Raw genomic sequence first — 19,454 nt, 5'->3', positions numbered from 1 at the left:
ATCCTCTCACTGAACCCCATCCTTTCATGGAGCCCCACTCCCTCCACCCTCACTGAGCCATGCACTCTCACTGAGCATTAATTTCTCTGATCTTTCCTCTTCCCTCCCTCCCTCTCCCTCTCCCTCCCCCTCCCCCTCTCTCTCTCTGACAAATGATCTAGGCCAGCACCTGGCTGTCCTCCGCCAGAATATGAGGCTCCAGAAATGGGAACAGACAGTCACCGTGCCCTCCAAGACAAACCAGATGGACAATCAGATTCTGCCATGAGAAGAGACCGTTGGCCTGGAGTACGTGCCCTGCAAATGGTAGCCAAGGTTATGCCCAAGTGGCATCTGGAAGGCCTGAAGCTTGTGCACTTAGCAGTGGGGAATCTGGGGCTTGGGGGTGCCAAGAGGATTGTCTACTTGGGGTCTAAAACAGGCTAGGAGATTGGGGTGGGGAGCCTAAAGGGGTCCTCTCCTTTCTGGTCTAGATTACCCATTGAAGCCAGTAGAACTCAGGGCTGGACCAACCACATCATTTTACAGGGGAGAAAATGGAGGCCGGGGAGAAAGCAGTGGGGCTGTCATCACAGCGGCACTACCCTGGAGCCCAGCCTCCTGCTTTCCACCCCAGGACTCCTCTGTGGACAGACTTTCCCACGGTGGCCGGCCCCCTTTGGGAAGACTGGCTCTTTCTCATTGGCAGGGAATCCCGTTAATCCCTTGCACGTGTCTCATGAAGTGGGTCTCTGCTGACCACCGGAGACAGGGAAAGATTATTCGGGGGGGGGGGGGGACAAAGAGGACAAGCAAGCATGAGAAGACACAAAAGGCCAGCCAATGCTGGAGAGATGGCTCCGAGGTTTAGAGCACTGTCTGCTCTTCCAGAGGTCCTGAGTTCAATTCCCAGCAACCACATGGTGGCTCATAACCATCTATAATGAGATATGGTGCCCTCTCCTGGCCTGCATATGCAGGCAGAAAAAAACAATTGTTTTAAAGGCAAGCTACATTTGAGGTCCTAAGCTGGGCATGCTGTGAGAGGCGGCAGACAGGGCAGAGTCGGACAGGTGGGGGTGGAGCTCCACCCTGCCTCTCACTAACACCACCTTGGCTCATTTTCTGTCCGTCATTCCAGCCTTATCTGCCTTTATAATCCAGCCTCCAGTCACACCTGCTGCTGTTTGCCAGCCAGCAGCCTCCAGCAGCCAAAAGCCCGGTTTCCTGCAGGAGCACCCCTCCCCCACTCTGCTATGTCTCAGTGGTTACACGTGTACCAAATCCCACCCATTTCACAGAAAGAGAGACTGAGGCCAAAAGGAAACTCATTCTCTCAAGGTCAACCAAGGTTAGTCTTCATTTGAGCTGGGGAGCGGAAGGCAGCTAGCTGCTATGCACCTGTCATCCGCTATCTAACTGAAGCGGGAAGCACTTCGGATGGGATGTGGAGGCAGGCATGCGGCTAGGCTAGAATCCAGGCTCGTCTGCCTTCCACATGTCTGGGTCTCAAGCTTCATTCTGCTAGGAAAACTCAGGAACAGGCCCAAGCCACCCTTGAGCCCATCAGCCCTAGTGGCGGGACATGAGCTCACTCAGGCCCCATACAGCAGACACAGGTGTGGGTAGGCAGAACAGATTCTGACCCAAATCTCTGCCCCTAGTCCTTACTGGCCTAATTACATGCTATGTTCTACGCCTTGAGATGCCACTCCCCACCCCCACCCCCCACCCCATCCCACCCCTGCCCCATCTTGCCCTTTCTGCCTTCTGGAATCCCAGGACAGTTTCCTGTCTCAGTAGGCACTAGCCTCCCATCTCCATGGAGTTCTGGGATAATTGCATTAGAACATTCCCTTTTAACTGTCTTATCCAAAGGCTTTACTGGACATGCAGTCATAGTGGGGAGGAGGCTCAGCAGGCCACTAAGGCAGAAGGTCAGAGCCTGTCCAAGCTGCCAGGTTCCCTGCACCACCCCCCCACACTGCAGATACCACTGACTCCCGAAGGGAGCCTGGCCTGGAAGATCAGACAGAGCAAGCTCCACAGGAGGCTCCCTCCTGTCCCCTGAACCTGCCGTGCCGTACACCTCTTCCAAACTCCCGCAAATGCCTTTCCAGACTGCTGGGAGACTTCCTGGGGGAGGTGAGCTAATATCAGATGAAGAATTATGAGTGGGAGGGACCGGCTCAGAGGAGAAAAGGGACATTACAGCTTTTTGTTTCATTACTTGTTTTTGTTTTTGTCTTTTGATACAGGGTTTCTCTGCATAGCCCTGGCTGTTCTAGAATTCATTCTGTAGACCAGGCTGGCCTCGAACTCACAGAGATCTGCCTGTCTCTGGAGTGCTGGGATTAAAAGTTCGTCGATTCAGAAGAACTGGCCTAACGGTAGTATAGCTCCTTAGGAGGCTGAAGCAGGAGAAGAAAAGTGTGAGGATAGCATGGGCTACAGAGTGAATTCCAGGATAGCCTAGACAACTTAGTGAGACCCTGACACAAAATAGAAAGTATAATCATGTGGATTGGGGGGGCGGGGGATGTACCCCAATACAGTATCTGCCCAGCGTGCATGAGGCCCTGGGTTCAACTGCTGCCGATACCACTAAAATGTAGGAAGCGTTTCAGCCTCCAAACGAGGATGCAAGTACCACTAATGTCACCATGTCCAGGGCAAAAACCTCTAGATAGGGCACAGCCTGGACGACACTGTGGGTTTGTTCACTGCAGTCCTCCAAGGGAGAAGGTGTGAGCAGAAACTGAAGGGAAAAAGTGCCAGCCTCACACACTCGAGACCTCTGGCAAAATGGGGGGGAGGGGGCGGGAATTCTGCTGTGGAATAGGGGTGGGGCCAGCTCCTTCTGCCCATCAGGAGAACTCACTGAGACAGGCCACCATCCAAGAACCCAGGGTATCAGGAACCAGAGAGAAACCCATGAGGCTGGCATCTCCAGACAGAATTCTCTCAGGACTTCTGTGACTAGGAGTGGTCACGGTAGCAGCCCTAACATGACCAACAGAGCTGCAAGCTGGGCACAAACAGCACAGCTTTCTGGAAGCAGCCCCATCTCACTGTGCCCACAGTGCCCTCTGCTCCTGACCCCGTGCTCCCACAGTCTTCAGATAACAAGGATGTGTTGTCCAGAGGCTGTGACCTCCCCACCCCCACCAAGAAATGTGTCGTAGGCCCAGCTTGGCCTCACACCTGGCTTGTGGTCTTGAGCATGTCTCTCAATGTTACCCTACTGGGAAAATGAAGCAACTGACCTCACTGGGGTCAAAGGTATCAGGGACCATAGAGTGCTGAGCTCTGACAGCCGTTTAGTCCTCCCAACAATCCTATAAGCACTGCTGTTGTCACTGTGTCACCAACAAGCAGAGCAACATGGAACCACACAATAAAGGATATCTGATTACACAGGGAGATGGGATTTGAACTTAGGGAGTGGCACTCCAGAAACTTCTGCAGATTGTTTGCTCTGATCTTAGGTATAGGAAGCTGTCACTGCGTGTTCCTGCAACCAAGGCATACTGGGATCCTGAGACCAAGGCTCAAGGGCATGCTTATGGCATGCTGGGGTTGGAACTGAGAGACGCTGGAGCGCCCTCACACCTATGCTCCTCAACTCCACCCTGAGCAGCCCCGACAATCCTCAAGAACTCTGTGAGAGCTGGAGATGATGCATCCCAATTGTAATTCCAGCACTTAGGAGGCTGAAGCAGGAGGATCACTATAAGTTCAACACCAGCCTGGGCTACACTGTGAAACTTTGTATTAAACAAACAAACAAACAAACAAACAAAAACAAAACACCAGAAAATACTCTATGGAAAAGACTATGGAGAACCCACCCCACTCACTATTTCTCCAACACAGGAGATATTACTTCTGAACTGGGGACCCACCCTGGGGTGGACAAGATGATCTTAATAGATGCCTCTGTTAGCATACTGCCCCAGTCTGCCTAGCAACCTATGATGTCATTACCTACCTGGCATTCGGTGTGCCCCTGCCCAGAAGTATATAAAAGGACAACCCTGCCGGCCAGTGCTGGCCCATGCCTTTAATCTCAGCACTTGGGAGACAGAGGCAGGTGGATCTCTGTGAGTTCGAGGCCAGCCTGGTCTACAGAGTGAGTTCCCAGGACATTCAGAGCTGTTACACAGAGAAACCCTGTCTCGAAAAAAAAAAAAAAAAGGACAACCCTACCTCCTCTCTCCCCCCTCCACCCCTCTCTTTGTCTTTCTCTCCCCTTGGGGTGCCCCACCTACTTTCAAGCTCTCACATGTTTTTATAAATAAACTACGCCATATCGGATCTGTTGTATGGCTTATATTTCACATTTAAAAGCCTCCTCCCTGAAACCTCTTGGCAGTGCCAGAGGGCAGAGGACAGGCAGAGAATGACTTACCGGACTTTTCCTTCCTGTGGCAGCTCATGAGGGGGGTCCTCACACACCAGCCTGGACTCCCCATCCAGCAGATAGGTGTAGACAGTCTCCTAGGACCAAAAGCCCTCATGAGACTCTTCAGAGAAGCTGCCCAACCCTAGTCTGTGCATGGCAAAGACACGGGGCCCTGGGGCCAGAGCTTGGTGGTTTAGGAAGGGGTTCTGGGCAGGCAGAGGTCCATGAATCTGCTGCTTTTCTTACTGGTCACCCCAAACCCAAGGTGTGAGCCAATCACCCCCACCTTAAACTCCAGCCTCAGGCATCTGGCAAACCATACTTGGTATGGCATGCGGGCTACACTGGCTCAGGATGTTTTTCTCTTCCAACACCCACCCCATGATCCAAGCCAGGCCACTGTGCCTGGACTCTGTGGCCCTGGAAGGTTTCCCAGAAGAAGCAGCCTTTTAGCTGCGACTGGCCCCACTTGGGGTGCGGTTCAGAACTAACCAACACAGGTGGGCCAAGTGGTGCAGAGAGTAAGGAGCACGTCAGTTCTCACGATGGGGTGAAGCGTTATGAAGGGCGAGTGAGCAGGGCTGAGGCTGAGGGGCCTTAGGGACAGGTGAGAGCAGAGGCTGAGCAAGTTCGAATTTTAGGTCAGGGTGGGGTGGAAGCACCGGCTGGAAGCTTGTCAGGTCTCTGGTTCAGCAATTCTCCCTCCCTAGGACAAACCAGCCTTGACTGCAAGCCTCATCCAGGCAGAAGTGGTCATCTCACAGACAAAGACCTACTTCCTCACATGTAGCCAGTTAAAGGGACTGGCCAGTCCCCATGCCTGTTGGGGACACTCTCTCTTTGGGAGTCTGGGGAACCCTCTCTGCTGAGGGTGATACAGAGGGCCTTGGGAGGAGCTGTTGAAGGCGCTCGCTCAGGAAGAATGGCGTCCTCAGCCGACTGTGAGAAGGCACAACCCTGCCAGCCGTTCTTGTGGCTCTTGGATAGTCCACAGGGGATTCCCTACCATGATTTCTTGTGACACTGAGCTGGGTTTAGTTGTCCTGGAACGAGGTAGGGGTTACAGGACCCAGGAGATGGAGGGTAAAAGCAGACTCCGGAAAGGTTCAGCTTTCCCTTGACGAGAGTGATGGGGGTCTAGGCTCAAATTGGGAGTTTTGTTTGATGTGTTTGGCTTTTGTTTTTGAGACAAGCTCTCTCATGTTGCTCAGGCTGACCTCAGAGTCACTGTGTACTTAAAGCTGCCTGAGGCCTTGTGGCAGTCCTGCTTTGGTCTCCCAAGTGCTGGGATCACAAGTGTGAGCCACCGTGCCGGATTCTGGGCAAGCAGAATCCAGGGACAAAAGAGCCACTTGGAGAGCACCACCACCCCTCAGCTCTGCCCAGCCTCCTCCTCCGTCAGAGAGAGAACAGAAGCTCTGGAGGGTTGATTGTTTGCTTGCTTGCTTCTGGTTTTTTTTTTTTTTCTCAGACAGGTTCAGAGCCTACCAGAGCACCCGGTGTCCATGAGTCCATCCTCCCCACAGAGAAAGGTGGGCAGCCATGGGGGCGGGGGGAGGTGGGTGGGCAGGAGCCACCCTTCACTTCCGTGTGTCCGCGCCTTCCACCCTCATGCTCAGCCATCCTGGTTAAATTTAGCCGAGTTTACTGGGTAGGAGGGTTGCTTTTCACTTCGTACACATCAGCCCCATCTGCACTCAGGCTGCCTGCCACAATGGGTGCTGATGAGGAAGCCAGGTGCTGCAGCTCTCCTCCTCTTCTCCCAACCCCCACCTTCCAGGGCCCAGCAGAGGCTCCCCCAAGCCTGGGCACCCCCAGCCCATCACTGGCCTCTTGAGTAACATCTCACTGCCTCTTTGGACCTCAGCTGTCATCTCAGCCCCAGCTTTAGGCTGTAGTTAGCTGGGCACCAAGCCAGTCATTTCCCCCACAACCCCCTCCCGCTCTTCCACCAGCCTCAAGGCTTGCCAGGCAAGCCCACAATCACTGACCTGCCAGCTTCCCCCCACCCTCACCATCCAGATGTTCCTCCACCCCAGGGCAGATGTTGTCTCAGTCACAACCCTCTCCCAAAGGATTTATTTTTGGGCGCCAACACACCACCCACTTCCTACCAATTTCACGCTCAATAAAGCTCAGTCATTAGCCCTCCTCCTGGGCGCTGAACTTCTAGGAGGTTTGGGGAAGACAGAGCTGAGGACAGGGAATAAGGGTGCATAGATGCCAAGCCCCATTTGTCCCTGCCATGCTGTGTGTCCTTGGTGAAGTACCCTCCCTCTCTGGGCCTTTGGAGGGTCATCCATCACTCAGAGCCAGGGACAATAGGCTCTAATGGGGGTGGGAAAGCTGCATCCCGAGTTGGTCGTGTTTCCTGAAGCCAAAGTTGCTTGGGCCAGTGTGTAGACTAGGGAGAGGATGTTCAGGAGGGACTTAGTTTAGACATATCCTTCTCCAAGAAGTCTTATGCTGATTCAAAACCTATTCTCCAAAGCCCTCTGTATCCCTCCAGCATGCACAGCTGTGACCCTGCTTTGTGACTCCAGGGAGCTGGTTCATCAGCCTCCTGCTTAAAGAATGAGCAATGGCCATTGGAGCCAGAAGTGACAAAGCCTGCAGACAGAAGGCTCAACGCCTCTAACAAGGCACTCAGGGTTCAGGTGACCCTGGTCACCTCCCTCAACCTACCATCCCATGCATGGTGATGTGATGGGACAGAGAGGAGCTTAAAGAATCCAACTCTCCAGTCTCCTGTTTTTACCCAATCCCAGATCCTCTACACATCAAGAGTGAGTCCTCTAGGACCTCCAAGACCTGGTATCCAGGAAGTTCTTCCTCATGTCTACCCTCAACTTCTCCTGCTATACATACTCCCAAGCCCAAATGACAGTCTGGCAGGTTGGGATGCAGCTTACAGCTGGACAGAGGCTGAGAGGAGGAGGGCAGGAAGGGAAGACACCTACCACTCTCGGAAGCACGGCTGAGAGGGCATCCTTGGCAGCCTGCCGCAGGCCGGCGATGTCGATAACAGCGCCCAGGCTCAGCAAAGCATCCTGGAAGAGAAGAAAGAACACGAATGAGTCTGCCTGGGAACCTAGGCAGAGTCCTGGACCCAGGAACTGTGGAGCGAGCCCTGAGGCTAAGATGCTGGAGTTTAGAACATCAGACTCCACCAGCATTAAGGCCAAAGACTGACCAAGTCCCCTCACCGTGCATACAGGGAACCTGGGGCTTAGAGACAGTCATGTGGAGTCATGACAAGTTTTCTGCCTTTAGGAAAGGGACTGCTCTGGGATCTGTATGTTGGAGGAACTGTGGCCATATTCCAGTTTCAGCTGGAAGCATGGGGGCTGGAGGCTGAGGAGCAACCAAAGGTAGGCATAACAGAGTGAGGCCACTACAGGCAGGGGAGGCAAAGTCAGCCTTGATTGCCTTCTAGCCTTCCCCCCTCCCAGGAACGGGCCTCGTCCTTGGAGAGCCGGAACCCAGACAACAAAGGTCTCTTCTTCTCGCTCTATTAATTTGGCCAGAGCCACAGGGGATCAAAGAGAAGGTAACGGAACAGGGGAGCGAGGCCAAGGCAGAATGGTGACTCACACCATCCACTCAGCCGTGCGCTCCTCTCCCCAGCGCTTGGAAGTCCTTCCTGGTGTCTTCCCTGTAGGTCTGGGTTTAGAACTCAAAGTGAGTAACTATGGGATGGAGGAGGCATGGCTTGTTTGGACCCCATTGCTGTGAAAATGATGTCAAGTTGAGGGTCTTAGTGGACCCCATAGCATGCACATAGCTGATAAAAAATTAAAATGCTGAAATAATCAGAGTTATGTTCATAGAAAGTTGTTAGCCCTAATAGGGAGGTGCTAATTCCTCGCTTCTGTCATGTGATTAAACCATCCTCAATTTCTAGTGTACCAGATAAGAACAAGAAGAGATTTGTCCAAATGCTATGACCCTTTCAAGGTGGGAGTTAGGACCCAGCATGTGCCTAAGACTGGATAGCTCAAGAAGGCTCAGATACCCCAGAGTGGGGGGACGTAAGCTCTGTGGCCACTGAATGGCCAGGGGACCCAAAGGCTCCCACAGGAAGCTGGCACCATCCAGTGGGATACAGCGTCCTCTTTCTTTCCTACACAGACTGCCAAGGCTGAGGCTTCCAGGTGAGGGGGGGGCACTCTGGCTCCCCATCTCCAAGGGTTGTCAAGAATAAGCCAAGTGTGGCCTGACAGAAAGGTTGTCCTGAGATGAGGTCTGAATGAAGCCAGGGGTCCCTCCAGGTGTCAGCTCCAAATGCCACTGCCAAGTCTCCTTGGCTGTGGACACACACACACACACACACACACACACACACACACACACACACCTCCCAGTGGGAAGGGCAATAGCCGGCATTGCCTTCCCTGCTCAGGCCTTGCTTTGATCTCTCCCACTGCCAAGGGTGAAGCACGTCTTGGTTATGTTTGATGTGTATACAGTCTTGGGCCCTGGTAGTAGTTGATTCCACATGACACATCCTAAATCTGCTCTTGTGACCCTCAGGAACAGCTTGCACAGCCTCAGCGCTGCCCTTCCATAGCGCCCTACATCCTTGAAGATACCCAGCATGATATCGGACTCTTCCAGGTTCTCATGGGACCAGCTACTACTTCCTCATGTAGCACATGCCAGAGATGCCTGTATCAGCTGCTAGCACGGCATCTGTGCCAGGCTACTGCCTGTTCCTGAGGCCAAGGCTGAAGACCCCAGAGAGGTGATCCCGTACCCAAAACAATCTCAAAACAATTTTCTTGACCCACCCTCTCCAGACTGGGACTTTAAGAACAGGGCTCTGTGTGGTGGTGCTCATGTAGACCTCTTCCTGCCTTGGAGGCAGGAGGATGGCCAAAAGGAGCCTAGAGAGGGTCTGACTTTGGTGATACCTGCCATGTGTGTGCTAGGGAAGCAGGGGCTGGGGTGGTGTGCAGACAAAGCAATGGGGTGAGCCTTATATGCAAGAGAAATTTCCAAAACCACAGGCTGTAGATAACCGGCTCCCCATTTGAGAGATGTGGAAACTGAGGCTCAAAGAGAAACAACAACCCATCTGTGGTGGGCCAGAGATCACCGAAGCCTCCAGATCTTCCACCCCTGTATGTGCATATTTGCTACCCAACTTCCATCTCCCACCCCTGGGGCTTAGAGAAATCAGTGTGTCCTTTGTTCTGATTGGCCAGCTCCTCAACCTGCCCTTTGCTTTGATTGGTGGATGCCTTGAGCTGTCCTTTACTCCATTTGGTTGCTGCCTGTCTGGCCTTTGTTCTGACTGATCCGTTTTCTGTGACCTTTTTAGGCCAAGGGCAGGAAAATGGTGGTGGTGGGGAGGTAAGAAAACTTGGGGAGAGTTGGGGCACCAGCAAGGAGGGGTTCTCCATCCTTGGCTGAGTAAGTAGGATGCAGATAGGGTTGTTGAGGCTCTAGGCCTGGCAGCCATCTCTCCATCCGCTTTGGAGTCTGACCTGCCCAGGAGTGAGGTGTTAGCTGTAGAAATCGCTGGGGGAAACAGGCCACTTCAGACCTGGCCCTCAGAGGGGCCTTCACAGCTTGCTCAAATGCCACTTGCACCAGTGAATCCACACCTCCTCCCATCCCCACCCCTCCCGCCACCCCCACCCCCCACCCACCAGGTCTGAGAGTAAAACTTAACCTCCACTATACCAGCTGGGGGAGGGGAGTCAAGTTCAAAGCCTGCCTGGGCATACTACAGAACTGCAGCCTTGGAGGAGGGAAATGGGGCAATTCCTGAAATGGAGGCACAGTAGGGAGACAGCCTCAAACAGGGTTAGTGCCCCCAGGACTCCCAAAAGAAGGCAGAGGGAAAAGCAGCCATGTCTGCCCACATGCACTTGTGTGCCACACATACATGCTGCCATGTATACACCTTAGCCTGAAGATGCATGTAGATGCTTCATATATGCACACACAGAGAAATGCAGCCACACATCCAGTGAGTACAGGACTAAGCACTTAGGGGTATGTGTGAGTGCACACACACACACACACACACACACACACACACACACACACACACACACACCACAAGTGCACATAGCACATGTGCACATACACAAGAGCCCTGGCTCAGGGTGGGTGGAAGCAGTCACATTTCTTGTCCTTGCAGCTTTTGTGAACAAATAAAGTGTAAATACCAACATAACAACCAGGCAATTTTCCAGACCCCAGGGGAGAACCTGTGGTATACAGACAAGAGCAGTGATTTCCAGCCTTGTCCCAGATTGACGACGGAAGCTCCGTGTGGCCTTGAACACACCCCTTTCCTCTTCTGAACCGTGGTGTCCTCCTTAATGTAAAAAGGGTCTTTCCACTCTGCTAGGTCTAGTTCTGTGGTGCTATGGTTTAATTTGATGAGGGTAAGTGAGTTGGTTGGGGAAAAAAAAATAGGTGAGTGGTGGACGGATGGAAAAATGGGATGGGTGGATGAGTAGATGAATGAGTGCTTAGGAAAAGAGGTGAGCAGGTGGATGGCGGATAGATGGATGGGTAGATGGGTAGATCGGTGGATGAGTGGGTGGGGAAATGGGTGGATGGTCGGTGGCAGTTTGTGGACCATGGGAGGGAGCCTTTTCGCTCTCTCCAGCCCCCTTACCTGCTGCTGTGGGCTGACGCTGTCATCAGCACCGCAGACAGCGCCATTCTCATGTATGGACTTACTCTTCAGGTACCAAGAAAGGGGAGGCTGATGGAAGGCAGGGTTTCTCTGAAACCAGGGAAGTTGCTAGTTTTCTGAAACCTGGGCCTGCATCAGCATTTGTGAGCTCAGTTGGAGAGAGCAGAGGGTCCAGACTGACTTGCTTCTAGCTCCTTCATAAAGCCCAAGAGTATATGAAACCAAAAACTTGGGTCTTCTCCCCTTTGGAGCCACCCACAGGGACAGATGGCCTTGAGTCAAGGGTCACTGGGAGAAGATGCTCTTATTTCACCACCACCACCACCACCACCCCGTGTCTTTCCCGCTTCACAAACTCACCATCTGTTCTCCCCACTGCCGGCACCTGAACCCCCTACAAGAAAGTAATAACATCGAACTCCTGAGTAAGACCCAAGCTATAGCCCAGGAGCATCTCCACAGATCTGTCTAGTCTTGCTAACCTCTGGGTCTCTTCCTGGACTGTGGTTAGGGAATGTCCTCACAGACTGGAATCTGACATCCTTCTCCAAAGGGAGATTACCCAGGATGCTGGAGCTCCTCTGCCCTCCTGCTTCTTTTGGTCCCTCTGGGCCAGGCTCTTCCGGTCCCTCTAAGCGCTTCTCTGCCTCTCCCCATCATTCCCTAGTTGATGTCCATCTGTCACACGCTGCTCTCCTGTCTCGCCACGTCGTCTCCACCTCCACATCCTGGATGGCTTCTCCTTCCGGCATGCTCCCCATCCCCACCACTCCTGTCTTCCCTGCCCACTCCTCCCCCCAGATCTCCAAGAAATTGTCTTGAGAACACGGGGAGAAAACAGAAAACTGCCTGACAAAAGGAGTGCAGCCATGAATAGAGGCTCCAGAAAGTGGTCACGGTAGGGAAAACCAGAAGTCTGGAGCAGACACCACCTGTCCCTTTTTGTCACCAGCCTCCCGTTCTAGTGAGCAATACACACATTTCCTAATCTTCCTCGGAGAATGTGGGGGTGGGGGTGGGGGTGTACCCATCTCTGAGTCCAGTGCCTGCCTGCTGCTAACCAGAGCCAAGGCTCAGTTAGGGCCCTCAGAACTACCTAGAAGAACTCCTTGGAACTCAGACTAGAGAAGCCCCCGGCCCACGCCCAATCCTAGAACCCCAGGCTTATTCTTTGGTTCCTCACAGCTGCCCAGCCACCAAGGCAGAAAACAGAGGAAGCAGGACAAGGTGGCTCCCTTCCCTCCTCCCCACCCGCCCACGCCTGCCACCTGCCCAAAGAGCTGCCTAGCAGACCTGGTGCCTGAACTATTACAAGAGCTGCCTGTGTGTGCTAACACTAGCATCCGGAGACCTCCCCATGACAAGGCTGAGCTGGGCCAGAGGCAGAAGAAAGGGAAGAGGCTAGGTGATGTCGGGCAACTCAGGTGACAGGTGAGCTGGCTTGAATGTCAATGCCATGAGTGACTCCGGCTATGGGGAAGGAAAGATGCCTTTCTCAAGGACCGATTGTGGTTTAAGATGTCTTTCAGTGGTTCCCAACTTTGTCTTGCCCCAGAGTCACCTGGAGAGCTGTTAAAAGGCAAAGTGCTGGCCCCACCCCCAGAAGTTTCTGACTCAGCTGGTCTAGGAAGAGGTCCAAGAATCTGCATCACTCCCCACCCCCAATTCCTAGCTGCTGCTGGCCCTGAGAAGTGCCTTTCGTTCACCCCACTTTAGAGAGACAGGTGAGGATAAGGAGCAGGGTGGAAGGGAGGTGGATCCTTGCTCCAGTGAAGGCAGCCCAGATGACAACTGGATACGACCCCCACATGAAGAGACTCCACAAGAAAGATCCCCAAGGAGGGGGACGTAAGAGTGAGAAAGAGAAAAATGAGCTCTGGCCATGGGTCAGTTGGGTGACAAAGGAGCCCGAGGAAGGGACCACTTGCAGCTCAAGAGCCCAGCGCTACAGGAAGGGCCTCTCTTGTCCTCCTCCTTTCTCTCTCCTCCATATGCCCCCTTTCTTCTGCCCCACCGTGCCCTCTTCTCCCTTGGCACACCGTCCTTCGTAGACTCTGGCTTCAGTTGTTACTCCAACAGGGCCGCGTCCCCAGCCTCTGAGCCACACTGGAGACACGTGCACTGTAGAATACACCTGCGCCTGTCCCGGCGCCTCCCGAGGGAATCCCCGCTCCTTGAGGAAGGCACTTGGCCCCTCCCGTTGGCTCCTCTCATCCTACACCCTTAGCCAGTATCTCCTGGACATCCCACTCTGTCCCAACCAGGCCTGAACTTCTATCTCAGGTCCCATCAGTGTCCAGAGCCCCTTTAGAGCCATCCAGGGCAAAGGTGCGATGTGAAACAGCGGGAAGAAGAAGTTGGGAGGCCCGGCAGTCTAAATGAGAAAAATAAGGGATATGGAAAGAGGAGCAAGGCAAGAGCTGAGTACGGGGAAGAGAGTGATGGCCCTGTCTGCAAGACTTAATATCATGTTGAGATAGGTCAGGCTCTGGTCTCTCCTCACCCTCCCCGCCTTCAGCTGCCTCCTCTACCCAGGAGGACCATTCTTTTCCCTAGCCCCCAGGTTTCCTGCTGGCCAAGCCCAGCTGCCAAGCCCATCGCCACCACGTCCTCACCACTCTCACCTTCTTCTCTTGGCTTCTGGTCATCTCTCTCTTGTCTCCTTGACCATGAGAGCTGAACTGAGCACAGTGGGACAGTTGGTGGAGGCTGGCATAAGCATCTGGTGACTCAGAGTTGTGCCTGGGGAGATGTCTAGGCAGCAAGGAAGCTGAGTCCACTGTCCCTCCCCCCCCCCACCAGGGTGTACAAGAAAGAAGGGACCCAAGGGAATCGGTGTCTTAAGAAAGGGCCTCGGTGAACTGGCTGGCCTCCAGCTCCAGGTTCCAAGAGGCTGAATATCTGTGGCCCCAGCCCTCACATGGCCTTGAAGGAAGGTCAAGAGCTTGACACAGCAAGTCTAGAAGCCTCCAAAAGCCAGACATAAGGAGAAAGGGATGCTGAGTGACCATGTGGACCAACCAGTGTCAAAAAGGGACATGTGCCAAAGGAAACGATGGCCAGAGGAATGATTGGGCAAGAGTGACTGAGAGAGCCAGTGAGTGGTCCTCTCTCCTAGGACCCTCACAACACGATAGATACTCCCTACAGCACTGTGTGTCATGGCCTTCCCACTCTCTCCCATTCGGCTACCCTATCAGAGCAGGAGTTTTGGGTGGAAGAGGATGGCATCCTGGTTGCCCCATAGCTCTTCTGGCTCTTAGCATCACTTGGCCCCCAACAAGAGCCTAGAAATGTTGGAGGCCCATGAACTCCTGGCAGAAAGGTGGATGTCCTGGAAGCATCCCAAGTCTGGCAATGATGAGAATCCTAGAGGAAGAGCCTATGGAATGAGAGGTATCTTGGCAAACCAGGAGACTCTGCTGCTCTTCAGGATCATCTCCCAGTGGGAAAACGCCTAGGCCCTGGGGACCAGAGGGCTCCTCAGCAAGAGCAGACGAGCAGCATTTCCTATTTAAGGAAGTCTTCCTACCCGGGGACACTTGTCTCCACCCCAGCACTTCTAGGAATTTCTATGGGACCAGAGCCTATAGGCCTCAGGTTCTTGGCATTGGATCCCCGGTTTGATATGGGGTATATGGAAGGCCAGAGAAAACAAAAAGGTCTAGCCAGGTTCTCCTCTAGAGACATGGGCAGGCCCCTCTCTCCTGTGGCTCTGGGCCTCTCAAGTGCTGCTTTGGCCAAGGAATAGACTGGTCATCCCTCTGATGTGGGAACAGGACTGGGTGCCTCTCTCTCTCTGGGCCTGGTTGGAGTCTCTTGTCTCTCGCTCTCTCAGCTTCCCCTTCCCTGCCGTGCCCACAATAGATGATAAATGCTAAACGGCACTGGCTTGACCCAGGGTCAAGTACGGCCTGCAGACGTCAGGAAGGAAGGGCTGACTGGGGTGCTGGGTGCAACACTGGGCTGACCTGGGACCAGGCAGGGAACTGGCTGCCCCATGGTACCTGCCTGGGGGTTGGTTCTGACTTTGTCTCCAGATTCTCCCAGTACCCCCCAAGGGACCTCATGTGTGTCGGTCCCATAGCCTCACACTGCTTCCTCCTGCGACGGACTGTCTTTGGCTTCATCCTCACAATTTGGCCCATCCCAGCTGTTCCCCAAATCCCAGGAGTATTGGAGTATGAGAAATACAGGGACAGAGACTAACTCAGAAACTGGGAGAGCCAGGAGGGGACCCTGGAGACAGGACTGGAGAGGCAGGACCAACCAGGGAAGAGCCCCACCACCACCTAGGGAAACCCTTGAAGGCACAGCCAGAGACCCAGGAGAGGAGAGGTTCCCCCCCCCCTCTGCGCCTCAGATTCCTGCCCCTCCTTTCCCTCTCCCTGCCCCTGGTGGAATGTGTGAGCACTTTTATTGTTCCTAAGAATAGCCCTTCTTTACTGGGGACTCGGGTGAGGAATCTTCTGGACAGGGTTCATCCCAGGCATGCCCCTGCCTTTGTGTTCCTCTCTGGGCTCCTTCACCCTGTGCAGCACTTTGCTAAAACATAAGTGTGACCCAGGAGTCCCCCCACCCCACCCCGTGGAATGTCCCTGTCTCCTCAGACCCCCAATGGGCTCTGGGTTCCTAGGCTGTGAGGAGCTGTTGGCAAAGTCCCTGTGGCCACCTCCAGAGGGGCAGCGGGATCACAGGACATGGCCATTTATGGTTCTTTCCTACCCAGTGTCTTCAAACTCAGGCCTTTGCTCAGTGGGTGCCTTCCACACTGGACCCCCTTTTCCCCTCCCCCATTGGTACCCTTGTTCCCCATTTCTTATGCCCCGCTATCCTCCCTTCTCTTCTGACCTTTCAGGCCCAGCCTTAGCCTGGTCCTCCAGGAGCCCAGTCCTGTTCCCCGGCTCCTCTCTCTCTCTGCTCCCTCATATGTAACAGAGCAGGCGTGAGGCCTCAGGGCCCTAGCACACCCTCTGGTGAACCAGAGAGTTGGTGGGGGAGATCTTGTAGGCTTTGGGGCCCCGTGTTTTAAGAATGTACTCTCATTGGCCCCTCCATGGCTCCTCCCAGCCTTTTCTCATTTGTACTAGGTCCCAAGTGTCACTGTCCATCGCAGTCTCCAAGAGAAGCTCATCCACTCTCACCTCCTCCCTACCTCCGTTTCTTCAGCTGAGAGAACCAGTCCCCAGAGAGAGGCACAGCAGAGGCTGGCCAAGATCTCTGTCACTGTACAGGGTCCCAGCTGGTGGAGCTCCAGGGACAGAAGCAGGCACTTCACACGCTCACCCGGCCCCACCCCACAGGCAGGCTGGCATCCAAAGCTATTTATTTGCCTTTGGAGGGCCCAGAAACCAGAGAACAAACATCCGGATTCTGCAGAATTTCTCCTACTCTCCCTCCCTCATATCCTCAGGGCCTGGAAGCTGGGACCAGTATATATATGTGTGCGTGCACGTGCGCGCGCGCGCGCACACACACACACACACACACACACACACACACACGCGCACGCACACGCGCACGCGCACGTGCTTGTACAGTTCCTCGAACACCAGGGCTGGGTAACTGTGAGCCAGGGATCTCTGAAAGACAATGCCCTCCTCCCAGAACCTCAGACTCTCTGTGCGATTCAGAACAAATGTTATTTTGCAAAGGAGATTTTTAGCAGCATGTGAGAGGGTTTTCTCATTGCAAAACTCTGTGTACATTCATCAGGATTGGCTTTTCTTTTTTTCCTTTCTCTGTGGGGAGCTGGGAGCTCTCACTTTACTGGTGACCTAAGCACATGCCATCCATAATGGTGTGTCCCTAAGGAATATCACATGACCATAGCTGAATATGTCCCTTGGGTCATGAGACAGAAACATCTGCGGTGTGAAAGTATGTGGCCTGTACTTCCGTGGAAGAGCAAAGTGAACGCATTTATGTAACTTCTGTAGCCATGTGGCCATCTGTATTTATGGGTGGACTTCACTTCCTGTGTCCAGGTAGGTATGAATAAGGTCATTAAGGTTGACATGAGACTGGGGTGTGTGTGCTGAGCATGTGTGTCTATCTGGGACACCATGAATAGCCTGGTGGCTGGTCTCCCATCTGAATGAGCAAATGTGTCTGAGGCTCAGTGTTGGCATCTCCAGAGTCAGACTCTCCCCCATCATGCACCACTCACCTCCTCCATCACCTTCCTGAGGGCAAGACCCACCTCTCTGCTCCAGCACATGCCACATGCATCCAACAAATCTTAAAAACACAACAAAACAAATAGCAAGCAAGCAAACAAAAACCCTCCCTGGCCTCAAAGGTCTGATCTGCAAAAAGTGCCTTCCCCAGAGCTAGAATCAGGCAAATTTTGCCTCAGCTGACTGCAGGTGGCTGGGACTACCTTTGAACAAGTTGAGAAAAGCAAACCTCAGTGAGGAGAGAGGGCCTAATTCTAGTCTCACTCAGCTCCCCTGGAGTCCTTGTCCAAGAGATAATATGCATGGTTAAGATGTGCCCGCCTTATAGATAATAAGGCCTCTTCTGCCTCCAGCACACCCTGGGACTAGAGGGACTCTGACTCTGGAACCAGACTGTCACATTTCAGATGAGGCTTGCAGGATGACCCACCCCTTCCAAGTCCCCTTCTAGGATTCTAACCCCTTGACCCACCCTGAGCCCCTCCTTTCCAGGAGAATGTCCCATAGCTGAGATGCTGGGCCCAGCTAGCTCAGCATGGCAGCAATGAGACACCTCCCTCCCCATAACCAACTCTCATGGTTGTACTAGGAAACAGGTGGGGACCCAACCAAGAAAACTGGGGGTGGGGGGCAGTCTCCAGTATCACAGCCTCTAGCTGAGTTTGGAGTGACCCATGCTTTGGGCCTTGATTATTCTTGAGAGAGCCTGAGGGAGTGGTTAGGGTCCTGGGACAGGCATCGGACACAGTACAAGCCTCCTACCAGCCCCTGTTTCCCCCATCAAACCCAGATCCCCTACTGGTGTGATTAACCAAATTATGGGGTTTTTTTTTTCCATGAGCAAATTGCATCAGTCTTAATTGAATGAGGAACCTGTGCTCGAGCCTCATGGGCTGGTGAGTCCAGCAGGGGTCTGAGAGAAAGGAATGCAGGAACAAATAGAAGTGTCACCACAACGCTGAGCAGGGACAGAACATGAACAGGGAGAGAAAAGAGGGCTGAGGCCGTGAAGGCACATCTCTCCCAGGTGCTCCCATGGGTCTCAGATAAAAGCCCAGAGTTCCAGGGTGGAAGGGGAAGCACCCCAAGAGGCAGAACCCTCACCCAACATGGGGGAGTGTTTCCCATGATGCTACCAACAGCCTTACGTGATACTTGAGGAAACTGAGGCTCAAAAAATAAAATGGTGGGCTTCAGTGGGAATCTACAGCAGTGCTCTTGGTCAGCTTGGTCGGCCTCCGAAGAAATCTGCTGGGATGAGGCAGCCTCACCTGCAATCCTTCCTGGGTATCTGGCACAGGAAGGACTCCTCACATCGGCACATGCCAGCTAAGACTTTCTCTTATCCGCACTACAGTGCTCACCTCCCTTCTGGTGGTCAGCAAGTACGACAGGGGCTGGCCCCTGATACAATCACCCACAAAACATCCTCAGTCCCTCTCACTTCCACACGGTGTTATGCTCTGTGTCACACACATCACCCCCAAGATATCACACAAGGACGCAATCCCTGTCACCTTCTCACAGCAGGCCCCACATACTCAGTGACATAAGGGTCGCTCCAGTGTCCACAGTGTCCCACATTGGCTGTCACACAGCGACTCATTACTGTCACCCTCACTCAGGATGTCTCACATTCTCTGAATCACACATCGCATCGGGCAGCGTCTCACCCTTTCACAGCACTAGGTAAGGCCTCCATGCAGGCTCTGTGTCAACACCGTTTCATTTTGATGCCACCCCAGGACCTCTCAGCCTCCAATATAAATAAATAAAGGAATAAATGCGATTTGAAAGTAGCAGGTGGACTACTGGGTAGAAAGGTTGAAGAGTGGATGAGGGCATCAAGGACATAAGGAAGTGGAAGGGTGGGGTGAGGAGAGTCAACAGGAACTAAGTACAAGTGAAAACGACATAAGGAAACCTGCTAAATTAAGTGAAATAAAAATATTTCAAGAAAAAAAATCAGCAAAACGATCTACAGAATGAAGAAAAAAACACTTGAAAATCTTGCATATAATGAAGGCTTAATACATAAGGAACTCCTACGGCCCAACAGCAACAGAAAGCAAACAATCCAACCTAGAGTATGAGCAAAGGGCTTGAGCAGACATTTCCCCAGAGAAGATGGCCATGTGGAAGGGTGCTCAGCATCTCTGGTCATTTAGGAAAAAAAAAAAAGAAAGAAAGAAAGAAAAAGAAAATCAAAGCCACAGCAAGAGGCCATGGCACA

The 19,454-nt window shown here is 53.2% G+C and overlaps 1 protein-coding gene across 5 annotated transcripts in view; it reads right to left on the bottom strand.

Annotated features, from left to right (window-relative positions):
- PDE2A (phosphodiesterase 2A) overlaps window positions 1-19,454 on the bottom strand; it is a 91,753-nt gene that overhangs the window by 24,712 nt on the left and 47,587 nt on the right. For all 5 annotated transcript variants that reach the window (XM_084772009.1, XM_084772011.1, XM_084772013.1 and 2 more), the window contains 2 exons: window positions 7,345-7,434; window positions 4,391-4,479 (listed from right to left, as the gene is read on the bottom strand). In XM_084772009.1, the coding sequence (XP_084628135.1) occupies window positions 4,391-4,479; window positions 7,345-7,434 (179 nt within the window). The remainder of the gene's footprint in view (window positions 1-4,390; window positions 4,480-7,344; window positions 7,435-19,454) is intronic.

This window comes from Acomys minous (genome assembly GCF_964271855.1).
Source record: "Acomys minous genome assembly, chromosome: 2".
Lineage (NCBI taxonomy): Eukaryota > Metazoa > Chordata > Mammalia > Rodentia > Muridae > Acomys > Acomys minous.
The sequence above is the reverse complement of the archived record's forward strand: the minus strand, read 5'-3'. Positions and strand labels throughout refer to the sequence as shown.